Source organism: Dromiciops gliroides, chromosome 3, assembly GCF_019393635.1.
Source record: "Dromiciops gliroides isolate mDroGli1 chromosome 3, mDroGli1.pri, whole genome shotgun sequence".
Taxonomy (NCBI): Eukaryota; Metazoa; Chordata; class Mammalia; order Microbiotheria; family Microbiotheriidae; genus Dromiciops; species Dromiciops gliroides.
In genome coordinates, this window is record NC_057863.1 from 617,983,124 (window position 1) to 618,006,303 (window position 23,180).

At 47.3% G+C, this 23,180-nt stretch overlaps 1 protein-coding gene across 1 annotated transcript in view; it reads left to right on the forward strand.

Annotated features, from left to right (window-relative positions):
- ATP13A2 (ATPase cation transporting 13A2) overlaps positions 1-18,535 on the forward strand; it is a 51,517-nt gene extending 32,982 nt beyond the window's left edge. Inside the window, exons 12-29 of the mRNA XM_043997265.1 lie at positions 527-682; positions 883-993; positions 1,089-1,135; positions 1,530-1,718; positions 2,674-2,880; positions 3,824-3,907; positions 3,994-4,150; positions 4,723-4,843; positions 6,838-6,962; positions 7,214-7,374; positions 7,593-7,697; positions 8,233-8,312; positions 11,746-11,898; positions 13,657-13,753; positions 15,682-15,905; positions 16,432-16,583; positions 16,920-17,092; positions 17,376-18,535. Coding sequence (XP_043853200.1) covers positions 527-682; positions 883-993; positions 1,089-1,135; positions 1,530-1,718; positions 2,674-2,880; positions 3,824-3,907; positions 3,994-4,150; positions 4,723-4,843; positions 6,838-6,962; positions 7,214-7,374; positions 7,593-7,697; positions 8,233-8,312; positions 11,746-11,898; positions 13,657-13,753; positions 15,682-15,905; positions 16,432-16,583; positions 16,920-17,092; positions 17,376-17,546 — 2,513 coding nt within the window. The 3' untranslated portion in view covers positions 17,547-18,535. The remainder of the gene's footprint in view (positions 1-526; positions 683-882; positions 994-1,088; positions 1,136-1,529; positions 1,719-2,673; positions 2,881-3,823; positions 3,908-3,993; positions 4,151-4,722; positions 4,844-6,837; positions 6,963-7,213; positions 7,375-7,592; positions 7,698-8,232; positions 8,313-11,745; positions 11,899-13,656; positions 13,754-15,681; positions 15,906-16,431; positions 16,584-16,919; positions 17,093-17,375) is intronic.
- The last annotated feature ends 4,645 nt before the right edge of the window (positions 18,536-23,180 follow it).

The window sequence follows — 23,180 nt, forward strand, 5'->3', positions numbered from 1 at the left end:
ATGTCAGAGCCGGGAGGGCCCTTAGAACACAGGATGTCAGAGCTGAGAGGGCCCTTAGAACACAGCATGTCAGCAGAGAGAGGGGTCTTAGAGATCCTCTAGTCTAAGTCCTGCATTTTATGGACGAGGAGACAAAGACAGAGAAGGCAAGTGACTTAGTCATATAGATTAAATCATATTGGTTAACTTAGTCATATAAGTGGCAGAGCTGGGGCTTGGATCTAGGTCTTGGGATCTCAAATCCATTGTCTATCTTCTATGCCCAGTTCACTTTGGGGGGGAACCAAAGGGATATACTGGAGGGAGGGATGCAATGTGGGCTGAGTTTTCTTTTTCTCTGTCTTCTTTCTGTGTCTCTGTGTTCTTTCCTCTCCTATCTTTCTCTGTCTCTCCTTCCCTCCCTCCCCCTCTCCTGTCTCTCTCCCTCCCTCCCTCCCTCCTTCCCTCTCTTCCTCTCTCATCTCTCCCTCTCTGTCTCTCCCCCTTTTGCCTCCACACACAGTCATCATATGAGTCTCCCCCACAGGGGAGAGCGTCCCAGTGATGAAGACCCCACTGCCTAGTGGTCCCACTCTCTACTCCCCTGAGGAACATCGCCGACATACACTCTTTTGTGGGACACTAGTCTTGCAAGCCAAGGCCTACATGGGAGCTGACATCTTGGCGGTGGTGACCCGGACAGGTATGAGGGGAGAGGGAACCCTCCGTCTATAACACGGACAGTTGTCTGGGTGACCCACCAGCAGCAGAAGATCTTGGGAAAAGCAGTCTCTTCCCTCCTCCCTTGCCTCCCCTTACTCTCCTCTTTGGTCAAGGTGGGGGTGAGGAGGGCGCAGCAGTGTCTGGGCAGGATCAAGGTTGCCATCTCTTCCCCCTGCCCAGGATTTTGTACAGCGAAAGGGGACCTGGTTAGCTCCATCCTCCATCCCAAGCCAATCAACTTCAAATTCTACAGAGATGCCCTGAAGTTTGTGCTCTTCCTCTTTATCCTGGGTAAGTGGCCTGGCCTCTGAGCCTTTCTCTATTTAGCCGTGTCCCCTCCTCTGCTCAATCTCACCACCTCTCTTTGGTTTCTTCCTCTCCCCCAGCTGCCATGGGCACTGTCTATAGCATTGTGATCTTGATCCGCAACAAGGTGAGGTTTTTGGGGCGGAGTGGGACACCCTCCCTTGTTCTAGGGGCCCTATGAAACCCCAGTCATTTTCCCATAGGGAGAGTACTTTGGGGCCCCTATGGGCATGGGGACAGGGATTGGGAATACTGAATCTGGAGTCACAGAACTCCGGGGCTACTGATTACTGGATGTATGACCTTGGGCAAGTAATTTCCCCTCTCTGGGCCTCAATTTTCTCATCTTTAAAGTGAGAGGATTAGGTTAGTCAATATCTAAGGTCCTCTCTAGATCCTGTGTTATGAAGAACCCCAGACTTTGAGATCTGAACCCAGAAGGAAAGAAAGGCAAGGGTGAGGAAGGGGGTATGATCACCCTATGCCAGTGTGCATGCCTGAGCCGCCTACCCATCCTCCAGGTAGCCATACAGGAGATTGTAAAGCGGTCTCTAGATCTGGTGACAGTGGTGGTTCCGCCAGCACTCCCAGCCGCCATGACGGTCGGCATCATCTACGCCCAGAATCGTCTCAAAAAAGACAAAATCTTCTGTATTAGCCCGCCTCGCATCAACCTGGGGGCCAAGCTGCGGCTGGTCTGCTTTGACAAGGTGAGGCTGGAACCCGGGCCTGGGGAGGGGAAGACAGATGTGATCTATTAGACATCCATTAGGCACCTGCTGTGTGCAGAGCACTGGGCAGGGGTCGCATCAGTACTACACAACTGAGGCTGCTTGTACAAGGGCCGAGGGTGAGGGTGAAAGGGATGGGCCTCAGGGAAGTGGCAGATGTTGTAGTTGTCATTATTGTTGTTGTTATTACTGGTGCTGCTGCTACTGTAAGTTTAGATAAGATCCTGTCTCTGCCCTCATTGCTTATCACAGGTTCTACTGGGACTATGACAAAGACATTAACTATACACACAAGATGAACAGGCTGTACTCTGTCTCTGAGGGCCCTCCCAGCTCTGACATCCTATGTTCTAAGGGCCCTCCCAGCTCTGACATCCTATGTTCTAAGGGCCCTCCCAACTCTGAAATCCTGTGTTCTAAGGGCCCTCCCAGCTCTGACATCCTGTGTTCTAAGGGCCCTCCCAGCTCTGACATCCTGTGTTCTAAGGGCCCTCCCAACCCTAACACCCTGTGTTCTAAGGGCCCTCCTAGTTACTACATTCTGTGTTCTAAGGGTCCTGCTAGCTCTGACCTTCTGGGTTCTAAGGTATTCCCTTCCCTACCCAGCTCTGATAGGCTCTGGCCCACATATTCACTCTGAGCAAGGAAGACTCGTTTCTTAGCAGGGTAGTGGGGGCCAGGGCTGAGGGAGGGCTTTTTGGTGGCTGTGGTGTCAGAGCTGGGTCTTGAAGGCTGGTAGAAAGGCTTCAGTAGACCCAGCAGACTGAGAAGGGTCAGGGCATTCAGTCCAGGTAACAGCTGCTCCATCCTGGGCAAGTGACGTCTGTTCACTTTCTTCATCTGTGGAGTGGAGACCATCATTCTCCCACTTTCCACCTCATTCAGTCAGAGGCATGAATTTTTGATCTTGCCTAATCCCCCACCCCCTCTCCAGACAGGCACACTGACGGAGGAAGGCCTGGATGTTTGGGGTGTGCTCCCCGTGAAAGATCGAAATTTCCTGTCCCTGCTCCCAGACCCGCGGCAGCTCCATGGAGGTCCCCTGCTCACTGCTCTGGCCTCCTGCCATTCCATCTCCTTGCTAAATGACCAGCCCATTGGTGACCCCATCGACCTCAAAATGGTGGAGTCTACTGGCTGGGTAAGAGCAGTTTGTTCATCCTCTGTCATCTGTCTCTAAGTAGGCCCATCTCCATTCAGACCAATAAAAAGGAATTGGGTTGAAGGAGAGCCTGGGTCCCTCTTCATCCTAGGAAGCAAGATGTTGCTTTTTTATTTTTTTCCAAATGGAAAAAGCATTTGATTTGTAGTCAAGATGCCTGAATTTGAATCCCAGCTCTCTCCGCTGCTTCCTAGCTGAAGGAAGAGAATGCCCTCTTGAGCCTCAGTTTTCCTCATTTGTAAAATGGACTTGAACTGACTTAGGCTACACATAAAAGTTGTCATCAACCCTTAAACTTGGATCACTGTCAGGTGTACACAAGATAAAAGCACCCTGTCAATGGAGTAGAAGAGTTGAAATTTTGACCTTTTAAAGCAATAGTTGAACTTTTTGAAATTTTTAAAACTTACACTTGTCATTGGTGATGACACGGTTTTTCCAACCATTTTTCCAACTTCTTCTTAGGGTTATTTTCAGTTCTCTGAAGTATCTGAAAAAGAGATAAAAATTCATGAACCCCAAATTAATAACACAAAGACATTTAAAAAAAACAACAGAAACAACTTTTGAGTAGCCAGCTTTGCTAGGCCACTTGTAGGGGAGTTCTCTCTGGTAAACCACCCCCAAGTTATCCAGTTTAACTGCACAGGGACTTTGTCACCATCTCCCTCCAAAAGGATTGTTCTAATGCAGGCCTGGTAAACTTTAGACACCGCAGAAATGGGTGGTGTTATTGTTTGTCTTCATGGTTGGTCACCGACATCAGGGAAATCCCCGGGTCCCACCCCAAGCCTTCCTCACTCAGTTTCCATCGACCAGGGGCCTGGCTGCAGCCCTAGCTCAGTCTCCTGCCTGGCACATTGGCCGTGCCCACCCGGTGACCCCCGTCTGTGCCCTTCTCCCTTCTCTCCCTGTTTCCCAGTTCCTAGAAGAAGAGAGATTGGAGACCACCAAGGTCATGGCTGTGATGAAGCCCCCACCCCTGGAGGAGCAGCTTCAGGGGACAGTAAGCTGGGCAGGCTGGCTGGAGGCCGGAGGGGCAGGGGAGGGATGGAGGGCTACACTCACCTGCCTTTCTCTTGGCCTCTGCAGGAGCCCTTGGGGCCCATTGGCATCCTCTGCCGCTTTCCCTTTGCGTCAGGCTTACAGCGCATGAGCGTGGTGGCCGTGCGGCCTGGGGGAGCCCCTCCCGAGGCTTACATGAAGGGGGCCCCCGAGATGGTGGCTAGTCTCTGTACCCCAGACACAGGTGAAATGGAATGTCACTACCATCTTCCCTCCACCCCCGCTACCCTTCCTGAGCCCTTCCAGGCTCTACTTCCCAAACCCACAGGGTCTGTGGTCCAGAGCCCAGGCCCGGGGAGAGAGTATATGCTCTCGGTGAATTCCCAGGCTCTCCGGTCCCATAGGGAATGGTAGGAAACCAGGCCTTGAGGTTTGCCCAAGTATCCCTAGGGTCTAGGGTCTCAGGCTCTGCTGCTCCCCCAAATCCCTGCCCCCAACCAGAGGGCCTCAAATCCTATCCTTTTTAATCTACCATCACCACCCCCCAGTCTCCCCTTGAAAGAGCATCTAGGGGGGCGGCTAGGTGGCGCAGTGGATAAAGCACCGGCCCTGGATTCAGGAGTACCTGAGTTCAAATGTGGCCTCAGATACTTGACACTTACTAGCTGTGTGACCCTGGGCAAGTCATTTAACCCCCATTGCCCTGGAAAAAAAAAAAAACTTATGAAAAAAAAGAAAGAGCATCTAACTCCCATTTGCCCTGCCAGGCTGTGTAGTCTGTGACCCCTATGATACCCATCACCCCTGTTTCTCCAGTGCCTCCAGATTTCTCCCAAATACTCCAACACTACACGTCGGATGGATTCCGGGTTCTTGCCCTGGCTTTCAAGCCCCTGCACATTGCTCCTACTTTGGAGAAGGCTCAGCAGCTGGCCAGGTGGGGACCCCAAGAAACATTTCTTCCACACACTTTCTTCAAACCTTCCACTGGATTGGTGATCTCCTGAGGGGTGGGCAAGCTCTCCTTCAGTGCAGATCTCAGCCCCCTTTTCAGATTCGACTGTCACCCATGTCTAAATCTATCCATTACCCACGTCCATCTCTACTGGCCACAGCATGTCTCCATCAGCAGTAGCCATCCAACCTAGATATGCTTGAATCAATGCTTTTTCATTCATTCATTCATTCATTCATTCATTCTGTGGTAAAATATGAAAGTTTTTAACAGTCGGTTAGGATAACTGAAAGACGCCAGTTTTTCAAGGACCACCCTTTTGGGGAGGAGATGAACAGTCCGCCTGCTGCGCATGTCAGACTGCCTGCCGGGTACAGTCCGCCTGCTGCGCATGTCAGACTGCCTGCTGGGTACAGTCCGCCTGCTGCGCATGTCAGACTGCCTGCCGGGGTTTTTTTGACTTCCGGGGTGGAGAGAAGGGGAGTAGCCTTTTTTGCCGGCTTGGCGGGACTCCTGGCGGCGCGGGACAGACGGTCTGACTCACTCCAAAGGTGGCCTAAATCGGTTTGGTGAGTTTTTATAAGGAATATAGACTAAGCCTAGATTTAAGACGATTTGTACTGTATTTCTATTTTCCTATCCTTCTAATCAACAACACCTTATATACAATAAAGGCTCTATCTAGAAAACCAGAAGCTTCTTCCATTTACTAGTCTGGGAGATAAATTAAGGGAAGGGTTAAGTAGGGGAGATTTATGATCTAATATCCAATTTTAAATCTCACAATTCATTTCATTCATCCATTTCATTCATCCATCTGTCCATCCATTCATTCATAGAAGCAGATCTGTATAGAAGACAGAGTGAAAGTTTGTGTTCACATCTGGCTCTGTCACTGGCTACTTGTACAACTCTTGACAAGCTACTTCACTCCCCTTGCCTCAGTTTCCTCATCTTGTCAAAGAAGGCAGCTGGGCTAGATGACTCTAGAAGTCCCTTCTGGCTCTAAATCTACGGCCATGGGATCCTAAGCCACTCATCCTAGTCGGGCAGCCAGGTAGCACAGTGGATAGAGTTCTGGGCCCAGGGTCAGGAAAACCTGAGTTCAAATCCTGCCTCTGACTGGCTCTGTGACCCTGGGGAAGTCACATAACCTCTCTGCCTCCGTTTCCTAGACAGCACCTGCCAGGGTTGTTGTGAGGGTCAGATGAGATGATATTTGCTTGGCACATAGAAGTCAATCAATCTCCTCCTCTGCCAAATGAGCAAGTCGTACTAGATGACCTCAACGATCTCTTCCAGTTCTAGATCTGTGTCCCTTGTGCTCTAGCGACTGAGAGACAGTGTGATTGAGCGGAAGCAGCCTTGGAAGCTCCGGGTTCAAATCCTGACTCTGCTAGCTGTTTGACCTCTGCCGAGTCACTTCAATCAATTGGTCAACAAATATTTATTAATCACGTCCTGTGTGCCAAGCACTGTGCTCACCACAAAATTGAAAAGGCCCTTTGCCTCCAGGGACATTACCTGCTCTTGGGGGAGACGGTGGGTGCAGATTAGATTAAGCAGCTAGTTTGGGGAGCGGGGAAGGGGCCACAAAATGCCTCAAAGAAGGCTTGAGCCAAGGCTTCAGTCTCCCCTGTAAAGTCTGGGGTTTGGCCGAAAGCATCTCTGCACAACAACCCCAGGAAGGACTTAGTGTAAGTATTCTTATCCCCGTTTTCCAGATGGAGACTCAGACTCAGGGAGGTTGTATTTCCTTGTATTCTTAGTGCTTAGCGCAGTGCCTAGAACATAGTAGGTGATTAATAAATGCTTGTTTACTGGTTGAGATCCCACGGCTGGCAGGTGTCAGGACCAGGACTTAAGACGGGGGCTCCTGACTTCAGATCCCTCGGCTCCTTCCTCTATGCCACTGGGAGGCCCTGGACCTCCTCTGATCTTTGCCCTTGGGCTGACTGCCCTGTCTGTCCCCTCAGGACAGAAGTGGAGAGCGAGATGACTCTGCTTGGCCTCCTGGTGATGAAGAATGTGCTGAAACCAGAGACGGCGCCCACCATCCACACCCTACGAGGTGCCAACATCCGCACCGTCATGGTCACAGGTGTGTGAAGGCAGGGGCCCCTGAGGGCTGAAAGCCGGGGAAGAGCAGCCCCCATGGGAGGGGGTAGGGGGGCAGGAGGGAAGGGCTCCCACTCAGAGTCTGGGAAGCAGGGATTTTATCTAACTCATCAGTGGCGTGGGTGGGCATTGATGTCACGCTGCTTCTCACCTGGGAGCCAGCCTGAGAGCAGACAGTGGTCCAGTGGAACTTCGGCCGACTCTGGCCAAGCCTGCCCTCTTCCTGCCCTGCAGGTGACAACATGTTGACCGCAGTTAATGTGTCTCGGGCCTGTGGCATGGTGAGGCCCCAAGAGCCCGTGGTGTTCGTCCATGCCTCGGCCCCTGCCCAAGGCAAGCCGGCTTCAATCAAGTTTGTCCCCTGCGAGCACTCCTCAGCCAGGGAGCAAGCCGAAGTAAGCCTCATGGTGGCTCTGGCCTCCTTCCCTTCCCTAGGCTGTTGTGGGAAGAAGCGTGCTCGGAAGCAGGGGGGTGGACTTTATGACCTCCTGAGGCTCCCTAACCCCACCCCACCCCTCCACCATTCCCTGATGAGGCAGGGGCAGAGGGACCCTCAGATCAGGCCGGGAGCTTGGGACACTGAGCTTTGGGGTCTCACAGGGGCTCATTTCAGCCCAAAGGGTATGTCGTGGAGCCAACCAGGGAGCACTGCCACCTGGCTCTGAACGGGAAGGCGTTTGCTGTGGTTTTGGATCATTTCCCTGAACTTTTGCCCAAGGTACTGCCCTCCCCTTCTCCCCTCCCCCATGCAGACATACTCTCCCTCTTTGCTTCCTCTCCAAGCTGGGACCTTCCTCTCTTGGATTATGGACCTGGTCTCTCAGACTTAGAGTTTCCTGGGTTCACATCCCAACTGTCCCAGCTGTGGGACATCGGGCAAGGGACTTAACTTCCCTGAATCTCAGTTTTCTCTTTAAAATGAGAGGTTATGGGGCAGCTAGGTGGTGCAGTGGATAGAGCACCAGCCCTGGAGTCAGGAGGACCTGAGTTCAAGTCTGGCCTCAGACACTTGACACTTACTAGCTGTGTGACCCTGGGCAAGTCAATTAACCCCAATTGCCTCACCCAAAAAAACCCAAAAAAACCAAAAAAAAAAAAAATGAGAGGTTGGAGACCAGGTGATCCCAAAGGTCCCTTCCAGCTCTAAATGCCTTGAACCTTCTGGCCTGCAGCTGTTTCCCCCCCTCCCTACACACATACATACACACCTTTCCTAGCAGCTGCTGTAGCACCCACTCTTCCCCACCCCTTAGATCCTGCTCCAGGGCACCATCTTTGCCCGGATGACACCGGAACAGAAGACTCAGCTGGTGTGTGGCTTTCGAAACCTGAAGTAAGTGACCTCTGGGAAGCCAGTAAATGAAATGAGGGATTCCCTTATGATCCCCCACCCCGCATCCTCCTCCCAAACTGTGGGCAGGTTTCTTCCCATCTCCGGGCCTCTGTTTTCTCATCTGTAGCATGAAGGGGGAATGGAGTAAATATTTCAGGTGATCAGTGACTTTGTTAGGCTATTTTTCCTCCCTGGGACTCAGTTTCCCCTATTGTAAAATAAGCAGATCAGATTAGAGCCCTTCTGGCTCAAACGTTCTTTTGGTCTATCAGCATTCCCTTCCCACATCACTTCATCCATTCCTCATGTTCCCTGCCTGTTCCAATTTTTGCTCTACTTCCAGAAATCCGTAACCCTAAGGCAAATCCCTTTATCACTCTGGACCTCAGTTTTCTCCTTGGGGCAGAAAGAATGTTGGCCTGGGAAATGATAGACTTTGGTCAGAGTCTTGGTTTGACACTCTGACTGCCCATGGCAAGTCCAGAAAAGACCTTTGTAAATATATCTGTAAATGAGGTGTTAAAGGCTAAAATTCTAGCTAGTCTGCCTAAAATATCTAATGAGTGGTCACTAATAAATTATAAGCTTTAGCAAGAGTTAGGCTTTTAAGCATTTATTAAGGAGAATAAGAATTTGGTAAAGAGAGAGAGAAAGGCCTACATTCATCTATCTATTAAAGGGAGAGCACATTTCTAGCTCCACTCTCCACCAGAGTCCACAGGAAACAGCGCCCCGGTCAGAGCACCAGGCTCCCCCTTCTCCCTCCCACAAGCAAACTTCACTTCCTGACACCAAAGAAAAGACGCATGTTCTTGCCCTCAAAGACCTTCACTTCATGGTGGAGCTCTTCTACAGTAAGTCTCCAGCAGGTGGCATCATTCCAATCGTTACAGTCCCCACTTTGTTTCTTTAAGAAACGGGGCGTTTTCTTGATGAAACGGTCAAAAATAACAGAATATAATACCCTATGCTAACTAACAATATATTAATAACAATATAGAAAAGGGAGAGAGGAAAGTTTTGTCCAGAGGGGTGATTTTTTGGTCCTCATGAACTGGCGCTTTGACATTGGTCTTGCAAAGGGAGGGCCTCTGCAGAGAATACATGTTACAGATGGTGTATATAATAACAGAAGGAAAAACAAAAACAAAAACAAAAAAAACCTGTTCATTTAAAGCCTCTGAAAGTTTTTTCTCAGATGTTCTCTGGGTGTAATCATGGAATGGAAGTCTTTTCAGGGGTTGATGTGTGGATGCTGGTAATCAGCCAGGAAAATTTCCTACCAAATTGAGCTTAACACAACTTTAAAATAGCTTTGTCAATAATCAAATCAAACAATGAAAGTTCTCAAAAACATGTCTAAGGAAATTCAGAATCTTAGTTGTTGTTACACATGAAACATATAATAAAACAAAAATTGAAACATTCTCTAAAACTTAATATTACTATAGTCCCCCCTTGTGGAGGGTAAATTGAGAAGACAATTGCTGCAATATTAATTTTTTAAAATAATTTTTATCTTTGTTTTATCACTTTATATCATCTGCCTAATTGTCCTCATACTATTATGAGAAATTTAAAAATCTAATATAATTGGTAACAGGTGTCAAGGCCAAATCCAATGCTGCATTTATCATGACACCTGAGATAATTATGGGGGTTACCATAAAAGAACAGAGAAATGATGAGATATGAGCATTCCCACACTTGAGCAATATATACTGTCCATGCAGTATGCCAGGCTTAAAATAGGTGAATGAAATATATGTCTATGCCACTGAACATAATGGAGGAAACTGAGTCAGACTTAATCAGATGCATGGGATTGAGATGTCCATGGCATCAGGCATATAGGAGGGGGCATAGAAGCCAGGTGAAGAATGAGATGGGTGGGATCAAAACTTCCAGCCATCTGTACAGTATTGTGGGGAAAAAGAAAATAAAATATTAAACCAAGAGAATCCAACCTCAACATTTCTCAAAAGCCATTCCCTCGGCCATACCTTGACTTCATGCATGTCTCCCCTCATGTGACAGTTCAGTGTCTGCTCTTGCATGTATTCCTCTTGTGATTGGATGGCATCTTGGCCAGCTGGCATCTGATAACTCAGAATAAAGGCAATTAATGTCTTAAATGATAAGTTCCCATAATCCAAGTCTCATATGGATTTAAAAATTAAGGATAATAAATGATCGCAAAAAATGTGAATACATCTTAACTCAGAATATAATATATAATTATGCAACAATTTCAAATACCTTTTTTTTTACTAAGTATACAATTACTTTTGTGAAAAATCAGAACATATTTAAATACAAGTTAAAGCACAACACAATCTCAAAGAAAACTTGTTTTTTGAAAAAAGAAAACTTTTATAAATGTTCCTCTCTTTTTTTTTTAATATGCTTATCAAGAATAACACTTCTAGAATCAATTTACACTTGCCATGGCAACCAATTTGCCAGGGAAATGCTTTAAAGAGTTTGATCAAATAATCAGTTGAGAGAAAGAAAATAACAAAAACAACTCAGCACATGGGAGCACAATACTCCTAGAATTAACATTGTATTATGAAATCAAAACCATCTTGCAATGTTTCAAAATTGGATAGATGAATGATAGAAGAAAATACACGTGGAACAATAAAAGACAATGAAATTCAAACTAGGGAAATCTAAATGAATATGAACTTAATAAGACTATTATAAAATATAAACTTGATCACATGACTATAAAAAGCTTTTACAAATATTCTCCTTTTTTTAAAAAAATATTAATTCTAGGAGTATTGTGCTCCCATATTCTGAGTTGTTTGTTTTTGTTATTTTTTTTCTCTCAACTGATTATTTGATCAAACTCTTTAAAGCATTTCCCTGGCAAATTGGTTGCCATGGCAAGTGTAAATTGATTCTAGAAGTATTATTCTTGATAAGCATATTCAGAAAAAAAGAGGGGAACATTTGTAAAAGTTTTCTTTTTCAAAAAAAAAAAGTTTTCTTTGAGATTGTATTGGGCACACCTCCTGCAGTGGGGCAAGCCTTACTGTAACGATTGGAATAACGCCACCTGCTGGATACTTACTGTAGAGGAGTTCTGCCCATGAAGGGAAGGTCTTTGAGGGCAAGACCAGGAGTCAGGAAGTGACGCGGGCTAGTGGGAGGAGGAAGGAAGAGACTGGCGCTCAGTCTCGCGCTCTTTCCTTTGGACTCTGGTGGAGAGCGGAGCTAGAAATGTGCTCTCCCTTTAATAGATAGGAATCTAGGCCTTTTTCTCTCTCTTTACCAAATTCTTATTTTCCTTAATAAATGCTTAAAAGTCTAACTCTTGCTAAAGCTTATAATTTATTGGCGACCACTCATTAGATATTTTAGACAGACTAGCTAGAATTTTAACCCTTAACATTACTGAGAGTCCCCACCCTCTCCTTGGCAGCTACTGTGTGGGCATGTGTGGAGATGGGGCCAATGACTGTGGGGCCCTGAAGGCAGCTGATGTGGGCATCTCCCTGTCAGATGCTGAGGCTTCAGTGGCATCACCTTTCACCTCCCAAATCACCAACATCGAGTGCGTGCCCAAGGTGATCAGGTAAGTGGCACCATGGAGGAGAGACCTTTGGAAGCAGCAGGATAGTGGGGGGCAGGAGGCAAGGGATTGATTATATGAGGTACAAGGACGGGTGAGCCCCAGATGTGGGCACTACTGCCAACCCCCATCCTGTAAGGAAATCTACTCCAAGGAGCCGAGAGACCAGTAAGGTGTGCCCTTCTGTCCCTACTTTTATCCAACAGAGACCAAAAAAAGTTGAAAAGAGAAGCAACATTGGTGAAAGGGAGGAGAACTGAATTCTTGGTCAGGGGCCATATAGGATGAGAAAAAAGGGTCCAATGAGGCATAGTAGATAGAACTTGGGAGACTTGGGTTCAGATGCCATGTCTGACACTTGGTAGTAGCCATAAGATGGTAGACAACTCCCTTAACCAAGTCTAAATTAAGAATTTATTAATTAACTGACTAATTAATTAATCATTAATTAACTAATTAATGATTAATTAAATTAAGACTTTATTAAGTAACTTAACATCTCATAAGCAACTCTCTAAGAATCTCTAGTTATTGATCAGTGACAGTTAGCATCCAGAGAGGGAGTTCTTCCACGGGGACTTCCCATACCAATGAAATGGCAAGTCCTTGATTTATTGATAGCATTATTATCTCGTCTTTTCTTTTTTTTGTGTGTGGGGCAGTGAGGGTTAAGTGACTTGCCCAGGGTCACACAGCTAGTAAGTGTTAAGTGCCTGAGGCTGGATTTGAACTCAGGTCCTCCTGAATCCAGGGCTGGTGCTTTATCCACTGTGCCACCCAGCTGCTCTATCTTGTCTTTTCTTGAGGAGATTCAGATAGAAATGGTTAAGGAACACATCCTGCTATTTATTTTTTTGTATGCAATGCTCTAAGTTCAGCCTCCTTAAGGATGAGTCTTCTGTAATTTCTGGTGGCAGTGACCTGAAATTGTCATCATAAACCCCATCCCTGACCTCTAAGAACAATGAATGGACATTTGTGGCATTTCTTGCCTAGCCAGTTTGCTCAGTGTTTCTTTGGTAGTGTTCTGTCTTTAGTGTAGTTCAGGCAGGGGTTGCTCATGGAGGACCTTTGGATACCGTCCTTGGATTTTAGTCTTAAACTCCATCCAGAGGTAAACTACTAGTTACATTCAACAAATCCAGTGTCGATTTTTATCATTAACACCACCACCATCATCATTATATTATATATAATTAAATTAGATTATCATTCTGCAGTAATGGTAAAAATCATCACTGTTATCTCTTTCTTCTTGTGTTTCTGGATGAGGCTCATAGAAACCATTCAAGAACAAGTCACAGGGGCAGCTAGGTGGCGCAGTGGATAAAGCACCAGCCCTGGATTCAGGAGGATAACAGTTAGTCTGAGTTCAAATCCAGCCTCAGACACTTGACACTTACTAGCTGTGTGACTCTGGGCAAGTCACTTAACCCTCTTTGCCCTGCTCCCCCCCCCCCAAAAAAAAAAAGAACAAGTCTCTAGCCTGCTATTACTCTCTTATAGTTGAGATCCTTCAGACTATGGTGCAGGTGGAGATGATCAATGCTTTTTATACTAGAAGTGTATTGGGATGTGTTATGTGTTACTGCTAAATGCCAGCCCCACCAGGCCCCTGCAGGGGGGAGAGGGAGGTGCGATTTTCTACAGAGAGCCAGGATAGGCTTTCAGTTGCCCCTCGTTTGGCCCCAGTGGGGTCCTTCTCCTCCTCTCAGAGGTCTGATGCCCTTGGATGGTTGTGCTTCTCCCCCTACATCACAGGGAAGGACGTTGCTCCCTGGTCACCTCCTTCTGCATTTTCCAGTACATGGCCCTTTATAGCTTCATCCAGTTCATCTCTGTCCTCCTGCTCTACACTGTGAGTATGAAGGTGGGGCAGAGCTGAGGGGACAGGGGAGAAGGGCCCTCCCTTCCATTCCCTATTAGCCAATTCCCCTTGACTTGTCTTGTGCTGAGACACTCCTTTAGAAGCCTGCTTGACATTCACCTGTTCCAGGAAGCTTCCCAGGACTGTTGACTTTAATGGGCTCTATTCATTCCAGAATTTCCAGAATTGTGGGCTTACTTTCCCTCTTTAGACAGGGGGCTCCCTGAGGGCAGCCTTTGTCTCTCCCCTCCCCCCCCACCCCGACACCCATCAGAAGCTTCTTCATCCATTCAATCTAATTCACTTCAACAAAGATGTCTTAATGACCTACTGTGTGTGAGGCACTATTCAGTGCTGTGCACTGGGTGTTCAAAGACAAAAATGAAAGCCGTTCCTGGCCTAAAGGAGCTTAAATTCTAGTGGAGTACAAAATATAGATGAAGTAGATTGGTGGGGATGGGATTAGGGGAATCAGAGGAGCCTTAAATGAAGTTAGGGATCCTAGGAGGCTAAAAGAATGAATTCCAAGAATGAAAGATACAAGGCATGGAGGTGGGAGATGGATGTGAGATATATAAAACAGCAGGTAGGCCAGTTTGACTATAATTTGGATTACATTGGGGGAATAATATGAATCTGGTCCTGGGGTAGCTAAGTGGCACAGTGGATAATGCACTGGCTCTGGATTCAGGAAGACTTGAGTTCAAGTGTAGCCTCAGACACTTGACACTTACTAGCTGTGTGACCCTGGGCAAGTCACTTAACCATCATTGCCCCACAATAAATAAATAAATAACTGAATGAATAAATAAAATAATAATGAAAAAAATATTAATCTGGTCTGGAAAGGTAGCCTGGAGCCAGATTATGACAGACTTTAAATGTCCTCCCCAAAAAGGAGATTGTATTTTATTCTAGAGGCAAATGAAAGCTGATGGCACTTCTTATATAGTGGGGTCACCATATTGGTGACTGGGTCTCCTAGCTGAGGGAGGTAAGGAAAGGAAATGAACAGTGGCTAATGGCACTGTCCAGAGTTAGTGGGGTTTCTGGGCTCCATATCAATTAATCAGTCAACAAGCCTCTGATACACAGGGTGAGCCCCAAATCATAGTATTGTAATAATTTTTTTTTTTGGGTGGGGCAATTGGGGTTAAGTGACTTGACCAGGGTCACACAGCTAGTAAGTGTTAAGTGTCTGAGGCCGGATTTGAACTCAGGTACTCCTGAATCCAGGACCGATGCTTTATCCACTGCACTACCTAGCTGCCCCTTAATAACTTTTTGAAAACTATTTTTTCTTTATTTTTGCCACTTATGAGATTTCATTGTTCACACATATGTTCTTTTTCATTTCCTGTATACACTGTATATGATGCTATGACATCGTAAATTTTTTTTTTGTTTTGTTTTGTTTTTAGTGAGGCAATTGGGGTTAAGTGACTTGCCCAGGGTCACACAGCTAGTAAGTGTTAAGTGTCTGAGGCCGGATTTGAACTCGGGTCCTCCTGAATCCAGGGCCGGTGCTTTACCACTGCGCCATCTAGCTGCCCCGACATCGTAAATTAAAAACAAAAAATAAGGAAGTTATTAAATAGGGAAACCCCTTTCTGATTTTTGGCCCACCCTCTATATTAAGCCATGACAAATGAAAGCCCCGTGTTCATGCTCCAGATACAAAAACAAAAACAAAATAGCCCTCGCCCTCAGAGAACTTCCTCATTTCCCAGTGTGGGAACTCCCTCTCCCACCAACAGCAATCTACATGAAATGTACCTTAAGGATGGAGACTGTTCCATTTTTATGTGTAAAGATATGGCAGAGTACCTGGAACATAGTAGGAGCTTAATATATTCTCATTGATTGATTGATTGATTGATTGATTGATGGCGTTAACCTCCCACTTACCTCTCCCCCAGATCAATACTAATCTAGGCGACCTACAGTTCCTCTTCATTGACCTGGCCATCACAACGTCAGTGGCAGTGCTAATGAGCTTCACGGGGCCTGCCCTGGAATTGGGGGTCTCCCAACCACCGGGAGCCCTGCTCAGGGTGGCCGTCCTGGGCAGCCTTCTCCTACAGACTGCTCTGGTTGTAGCCATCCAGCTCAGTGGCTACTTCATCACTGTCTCCCAGCCCTGGTAAGGCCTCCCCCCCCACCCCTTCCAGTTCCAGGTTTCCAGGGGTGGGTACCCCTTTGGGGGCTACAGATGGATCCCTGCGTGGGGAATATGGTACCAGTACCTCCTGAATATGGAAGGACATTGACAAGTTGGGGGATGTCCAAAAGAAAGTAACTAGAATGTCAGAGGGCACTGGATCACATTTGCTTCTGACTTTTAGCATCACTGAAGGCACTGGAGGCATGTAGCCTGGGGAAGAGGAAGCTGAGGGGGAGGGGGCACAGAGGTGGGCCATGACGGCTCTCTTCAGGAATTTGGGAGAGGGATTAGGCTCTTTGTCTGGCCCCAGTGGGAAGAATTGGGAACAATGGGCAGAAGTGCATAAAAGCTGATTTAGATCTGCTGGCAGAGACAAGTTCCCAACCAGTCAAGCCAGTCCAAAGGGGCTCCTTTGGGAGGAGGGTGGCTTTGCCCATCCTTGGAGGTTGTCATCCCGAGGTATCTCCCCATCCTTACTTCCTTTTCCTCCTCTCTGCCTCTTCAGGTTTGTCCCTTTAAATAGGACCATATCAGGGGCCCAGAACCTGCCCAACTATGAGAACACAGTCATCTTCTGCCTCTCAGGCTTCCAGTACCTCACGCTGGCCGTGACCATGTCTAAAGGGCCCCCTTTTCGCCGCCCGCTCTACACAAACGGTGAGGCCTGGGCAGGGAAGGATGGGAGAAGGGAGAGATCTTGGGCCATCCCCCACCTGCAGGGAGGAGCAGGAGCCCTTTCCCATCCTCATCATGCTCCCCACCTTCCCCCACCACAGTCATCCCCAAAGTCCTCAGAGTCAGTCAACAGAACCATTCATTAAGCACCTACTGCGTGCTGGGCCCTGTGCCAAGCCCTGAGGATACAAAGAAAGGCCAAAGACAGTCCTTGCCCTCAAGGAGCTTATAGTCTGATGGGGAAGATGGCGGGCAGACAACTTTGTACAAATGGGAGGGTAACGGATCCCATCCTTCCCTTTCTTCCCACCTGTCCAGTGCTTTTCCTCTTGGCCTTGTTCATCCTGGCAGCCATCCTAGCCGTGCTCACCCTGGGCCCGCCGTACTTCCTGCTGAAGTGGCTGACCCTGAAGGATATCAAGGATATGCAGTTCAAGCTGCTACTGCTTGGTTTGGCTGCTGTCAACTTCATGGCTGCGTTCATGCTGGAGGTGCCTGGGGACTCCTTGGGGCATGCTCAGTGTGTTGGGGAGGTGTGGGGGCGAGTATCTTGAGGGGGGAGGCGATTGCCCCACTCGGAGAACCTCAAGAGACCTTAGAGACCATCCCAAAAGAGGATGATTCTGAGGTTCAGAGTGGGCTCAGATCTACTCAGGGTTTCCTAACTGCTGTATAAAAGGGTGGGGAAGGCAGGACCAGTGGCAAAGGGTTGATAGGGAAGGTGGTTTTTTGGTGGTGGGACTCAGAAATCCCTTTCTGCTTCTCTTCCTGCAGTGTATCTTTGACCAGTGGATCCCCAGGTGTCTCCGCCGCCTGCGCCCGAAGAAGGCATCCAAAAAATTCTTCAAGCGGCTTGAAAGGGAGCTGGCCCAGCAGCGAACTCCCTGGCCCCCTCTCCACCAGCCCATCCTGGCCACCCCCAAGACAGCCTCTGTCCTGAGGTAGCCCTGGATCCTGGGGACATTCCTGGGGTGGAGGTCTGAGCCCCCCCCTCCCCATCTCATCTATTTATGCATCTTGGTAGCAACACTGTCCATGGCCTGGGACTGCCAACATACTCCTCAAGCACCTGAGCCCAGAGAAGGATGCCTTCCCAATTTCACGCCCTTCATCCTTGGCTGAGATTTGGGTGGTGGAGCAGGTTGGCTCCACCAGAGCCACCCCCAAAGACATGGAATTCCTTCCTCCTCCCCTGTAATGAGGGACTGCACTCCATGCCCTTTCCCAGACCAGTTTAGTTCCCTTATCTCACCTAGGAAATGGTCTAATTTTTTATCCACGGACATGGGTACGTGGAGGTGTCAGGTAAAGCTGACACTCAATGCCCCTGTTAACAGACTGAATAAATTTGCCTTATTTTCCTGATGTGCTAATGTTATGTGAGACCCTGGCCCTGACCACTAGCCCCTTTCTCAGGATGCCTCCACCTCCACCTCCACCTCTCCTTTGTCCTGAGCATCGGCAGAGCAACAAGGGTGACACCCAGATGTGGTTCACTGAAGAGAACCTTAGACTGAGAGTGAGAACACCTGGGTTCTAGGTTTTGTTCTGCCTCTACTCAACTCTGCCAACCTCAGGCAACTCACTTCCCCTCTACGAGCCTCAGTTTCCTCTTCTGTAAACTATCGGACAATAATATTTGCAGTACGACCTACCTCACAGGGTTGTTGTGAGGAAAGTGCCTTGTGAACTTGAAAGGTCTATTGGAATGGTAGTCATCATCATGGGCCCTGTGTGAACAGGCCAGTGTGAACGGGGACCAATGTGAACAGATGGGTGGAAACAAAAGGGAGACACAGATGACCCCAGCACTAGGAGGGTAAAAGCTAATGCATTGCATGATGGAGGCAGGGTCAGAAAAATTGCTTAACAGAATAGAACATAGGGCCAAATGGAATAAGATGGAACTGAATAGCAATAAATGTCAAGTCTTACATATGGGTTCAAAAAGTCAATGCCTCAGGTACCAAGTAGGTGAGACAGTTAAGCCATAGTTTATCTGAAAAAAAAAAAATGTCTGGAGTTTTTCATGGCTTATGAGGCCTGTATAAATAAGTGGTGTAAAATACCCAGCAAGAAAGGTGAGGAGATCCTGGACTACTTTAAGAGAAGGACCAGAAAGGCCATGGCCCCATTGTGCTCTTTCCTTTCCAGGCCCCCTTACATAATATTATATTTAATTCTGATTCCTACCCTTTAGAAGGAATATTGATGGTCTCTAGCTTGTCCAGTGGCATAATGGAGAGCGCTGGGCTTGGAATCAGGAAGACTCATGAATTCAAATGTGACCTCAAGACACTTTCTAGCTGTGTGACCCTGGGCAAGTCATTTTACCCTGTTTGCCTCAGTTTCCTCATCTGTAAAATGAGCTGGAGAAGTAAATGGCAAATCACTCCAGTGTCTATACCAAGAAAACCCCAAATGGGGTCACCTAGAGTTGGACACAACTGAAATGACACAACAAGGCTTGTCCAGACTGGGTTGTGGAATCCATGTTATAGGACCTTGGGCAAATCCATTTAGCTTCTCTGGGCCCCAGTTGGGCAGGTGGGCTAGACAATTTCCAAGGTATCTGCCAGCCCTAAACTCTGTGATCCTGTGAACTGGAAATGTTTAGTCTGAAAAAGCATGGAATGGGCAGAGACACGTTAGCCATCTTCTGGTATTCAAAGGCCCTTCGGGTAGATGATCCCTTCTGAATGATAGGTGGGAGGGAGAAGGTGACAGTGGAGGCAACCTTCTCCAATTTAGGCTTCCCAGACCCCAGACAGGGACCAGATGAGGACCCTTCTCCCTCCACCCCACCCTGGTCTTCCTGCCAATAACCTCTCCCTCTCCCCCACTTGTGGCAGGACACTGAAATTCACCTCAAGGCCACACTGCTTCCCAGTTTTAGTGGGATTGGCCCCCTTCTGACTCCTGACCCTGAGCAGCAGACATGGCTATTCAAAGCACTTGAATAACCTGGAAGTTATTTTTTGGTTAAGATGGAGAACCACCAAGTCTTCCCATTTGACCTAGCAATATGATCTAGAGGCCTCTAGGCTTGGGTGTTTGCTCTGTGGCTATACCTTCCAGACCACATCCCAGGCACTGCCATCTGGCCTGCAGGTATACCTTGTAGACCTCTGGGTCTTACCTCCCTGTAACTGCGTCCTTAGGACTTCTGGGACCTTCATCTTCTTTGCAGCTAAACTCTTCTACATGTTGTCTTCCTCAATTAGAGTGTGAGCTCCCTGAGAGCAGGGACTGTCTCCTTTTTTTCTAATTGTACTCCACCCCCAGTGCTTGACACAGTAAGTGCTTAATAAATTCTCATTCATTCATTCAAGAGGGATCACGGCATAGTGCCTAGCACACTGGCAGGTGCTGAATGAATGCTTGTTGACCGATTGCCCAGCCAGGTTCAGGTTTAACATACACATACACATCCCTTATAAACCTTTAGAGCTGTCCACAAAATTTGAGAGTTGGGAGAGATCCCTGGGGCCCAGTAGTCCAACCCCTATGTGAGTTTCCTATGAGTTTCAATAAGTTGGACTACTTGCCAGGTCTGAGAAGGGGAGAGTTTCTGCTTAGGTGCTCTCTTGGTGATAAGACTGGCTTGTGGGAGTTGGGGTAAAGACAGGAGGAGGGGCAGCTAGGTGGCACAGTGGATAGAGCACTGGCCCCAGAGTCAGGAGGACTTGAGTGGGTTGCCAAGAAGCCAATTCAGGACAAACTTTCTAACAATGAGTGGAAGTTGTTAAGAGAAAAGAGTTGGGGCAGGGTTCTTTTTGGATATAGATTGGAATACATGGTCCCTGAGGTCCCTTCTTTGTTGTTGTTGGTTTTGGTTTTTTTTAGTGAGGCAATTGGGTTTAAGTGACTTGCCCGGGGTCACACAGCTAGTAAGTGTTAAGTGTCTGAGGCCGGATTTGAACTCAGGTACTCCTGACTCCAGGGCTGGTGCTCTATCCACTGCGCCACCTAGCTGCCCCCTTTGTTGATTTTTAAAAATTATTTGATTTAATAGTATTTTTCCAATTACATGTAAAGATGGGTGGGGGCGGGGCAATGAGGGTTAAGTGACTTGCCCAGGGTCACACAGCTAGTAAGTGTCAAGTGTCTGAGGCTAGATTTGAACTCAGGTCCTCCTGAATCCAAGGCCAGTGCTTTATCCACTGCGCCACCTAGCTGCCCCATAACATTCATTTTTTGAAAGATTTTTAGTTCTAATTTTTCTCCCTCCCTTCCCTCCCCAAGAAGGCGAACAATCTGATGTGTAGTCATGTAAAACATTTCCACATTAGTCATGTTGTGAAGGAAGAAACAACAAAAAGAAAAAAAAAATGAAAATAGTCTGCTTCAATCTGAATCCAGACTCCCATAGTTATTTTTCTGGATGTGGAGAGCATTTTCCATCATGAGCCTTTTGGAATTGTCTTGGATCATTGTATTGCTGAGAAGAGCTAAGTCTATCACAGTTGATCATCACACAATGTTGCTGTTACTGTGTACCATGTTCTCCTGGTTCTGCTCACTTCACTCAGTATCAGCCTTCTTAAGTCTTTCCAGGTTTTTCTGAACTCTTCCTGCTCATCATTTCTTATAGCACAATAGTATTCCATCACATTCATATACCACAACTTGTTCAGCCATTCCCCAATTGATGAGCATCTCCTTGATTTCCAGTTCTTTTCCATGAAGTCCCTTGTAACTCTCAAACTGAGTGGTTCCAGGTTCAATTTAACCCCCAAAGATTAGGAAATTTTAAAAAGGCTGCCTTTTCCCAATCCCACCTGCCATCCCACCAGTGACCACCAGATGGCCCCACCACTTCCGACCAAGCAGAAGTGAAGGCCCCTGCCTCTCATCCAGAGTTTGGCTGGAAACTCAAATCAAGGTTGAAAGAACAGCAGAAGAATAAACTACGGCTCAGAAGAAAACCCAAAGATTCCCTGATTCCCCCAGCCCCAGCCCCTTGGTAGACCCTGAGAATCTGCGCGCTGGGCTCAGCCTCACACTCCTCTTGGGTCCCATCAAAAGCTAGTTCTTCATTCTTTCCATTCTCAGAAGAGCCCAGGGCTAATCCCTCTGTCACTGTCCTTGGCTCTCTGTCTAGGAAGGAAAGGGGGGAGGGGCAGAGGTCAGGACATCTGGATCATGGGTCTGTGGCTGCCACTCTCTAAGGTGGGAAGGCATACTGACCATTTGGGAATTCTTCAGAAGGTATGAGGATCCCCTGTTAAGGAGAGGAAAGGAACACCCAGTGTGAATAGTGCTGGACCTAGGGTCAGGAAGACCTGAGTTCAAATCCAGATTCTGACACTGATAGGCTGTGTGGCCTTGAGCAAGTTACTTTCCACTCAGGGCCTCAGCTTCCTTTCCTGGAAAAGAAAGGGATTGGGGGCAGCTAGGTGGCGCAGTGGTTAAAGCACTGGCCCTGGATTCAGGAGTACCTGGGTTCAAATCCGGCCTCAGACATTTGACACTTACTAGCTGTGTGACCCTGGGCAAGTCACTTAACCCCCATTGCCTAAAAAAAAAAAGAAAGAAAGAAAGGGATTGGGCAGCTAGGTGGTGCAATGGATAGAGCACCGGCCCTGGAGTCAGAAGTACCTGAGTTCAAATCCGGCCTCAGACACTTAACGCTTACTAGCTGTGTGACCCTGGGCAAGTCACTTAACTCCAATTGCCTCACTTAAAAAAAAAAAGAAAAGAAAAGAAAGGAATTGAATTAAATGGCTGTCTAAAGTCCTTCCCAGCTCTAAATCCAGAGATGTATTCATGAACCACCAGGGATGGAGCTGACCCAAGGCATTTATCTGAACATCCAATCAGGGTTTATTACTTGTTGAGGAGGGTGTAATAATTCCCCCACTGAGCAGTGAGGCCTGAGTCATTGAAGACGCAGGGTTTACAGGGGGAGGAGATAACCATGGGTTGAGCTCCTAGACATTGTGAAGGAGCATTTACCTACCAACAGAGGTAATGATGCCCCCTGGGCATCATTTATTGAAGTTGGAAAAGACTGCACATTATCTACTCTAGTCCTGGGGTACTTAACCTGGGGTCCACAGATGCCTTGGGAGGTCTGGAGATAGATTTCAGGGAGTCTGTGAGTTTAGATGGGAAAAACGTCATCTTTCTTTTCACTTAAGCCCTATTTAAACTAGGGCTCTTTTCAATTATTTAAAAACTTCCCTCAGCAAGGACCCATGGTGGAAAATGCTCTCCACATCCTGAGAAAAACCCGAAGGAGTCTGGATACAGATAGAAGAAGACTATTTTCACTTTCTTTTTTATCTTGTTCTGTTTCTTCCTTCACAACATGACTAATATGGAAATAAGTTTTACATGATTGCACCTATATAACCTATGTCAAATTGCTTACCATCTTAGGGAGGGAACGATGAGAAAGGGAGGGGAAAAATTGGAGCTAAATTTTTGTTTTAAATTGTCTTCATACGTAATTGGAAAAATAAAATACTATTTAAACAAAATAAAACAAAAACCCCTCCCTCAGCCTCAGTTTTTTCATCTGGAAAATGGGATTAGCACCTATGTCTCCCAGGATCGGTGTAAGTATAAAATGAG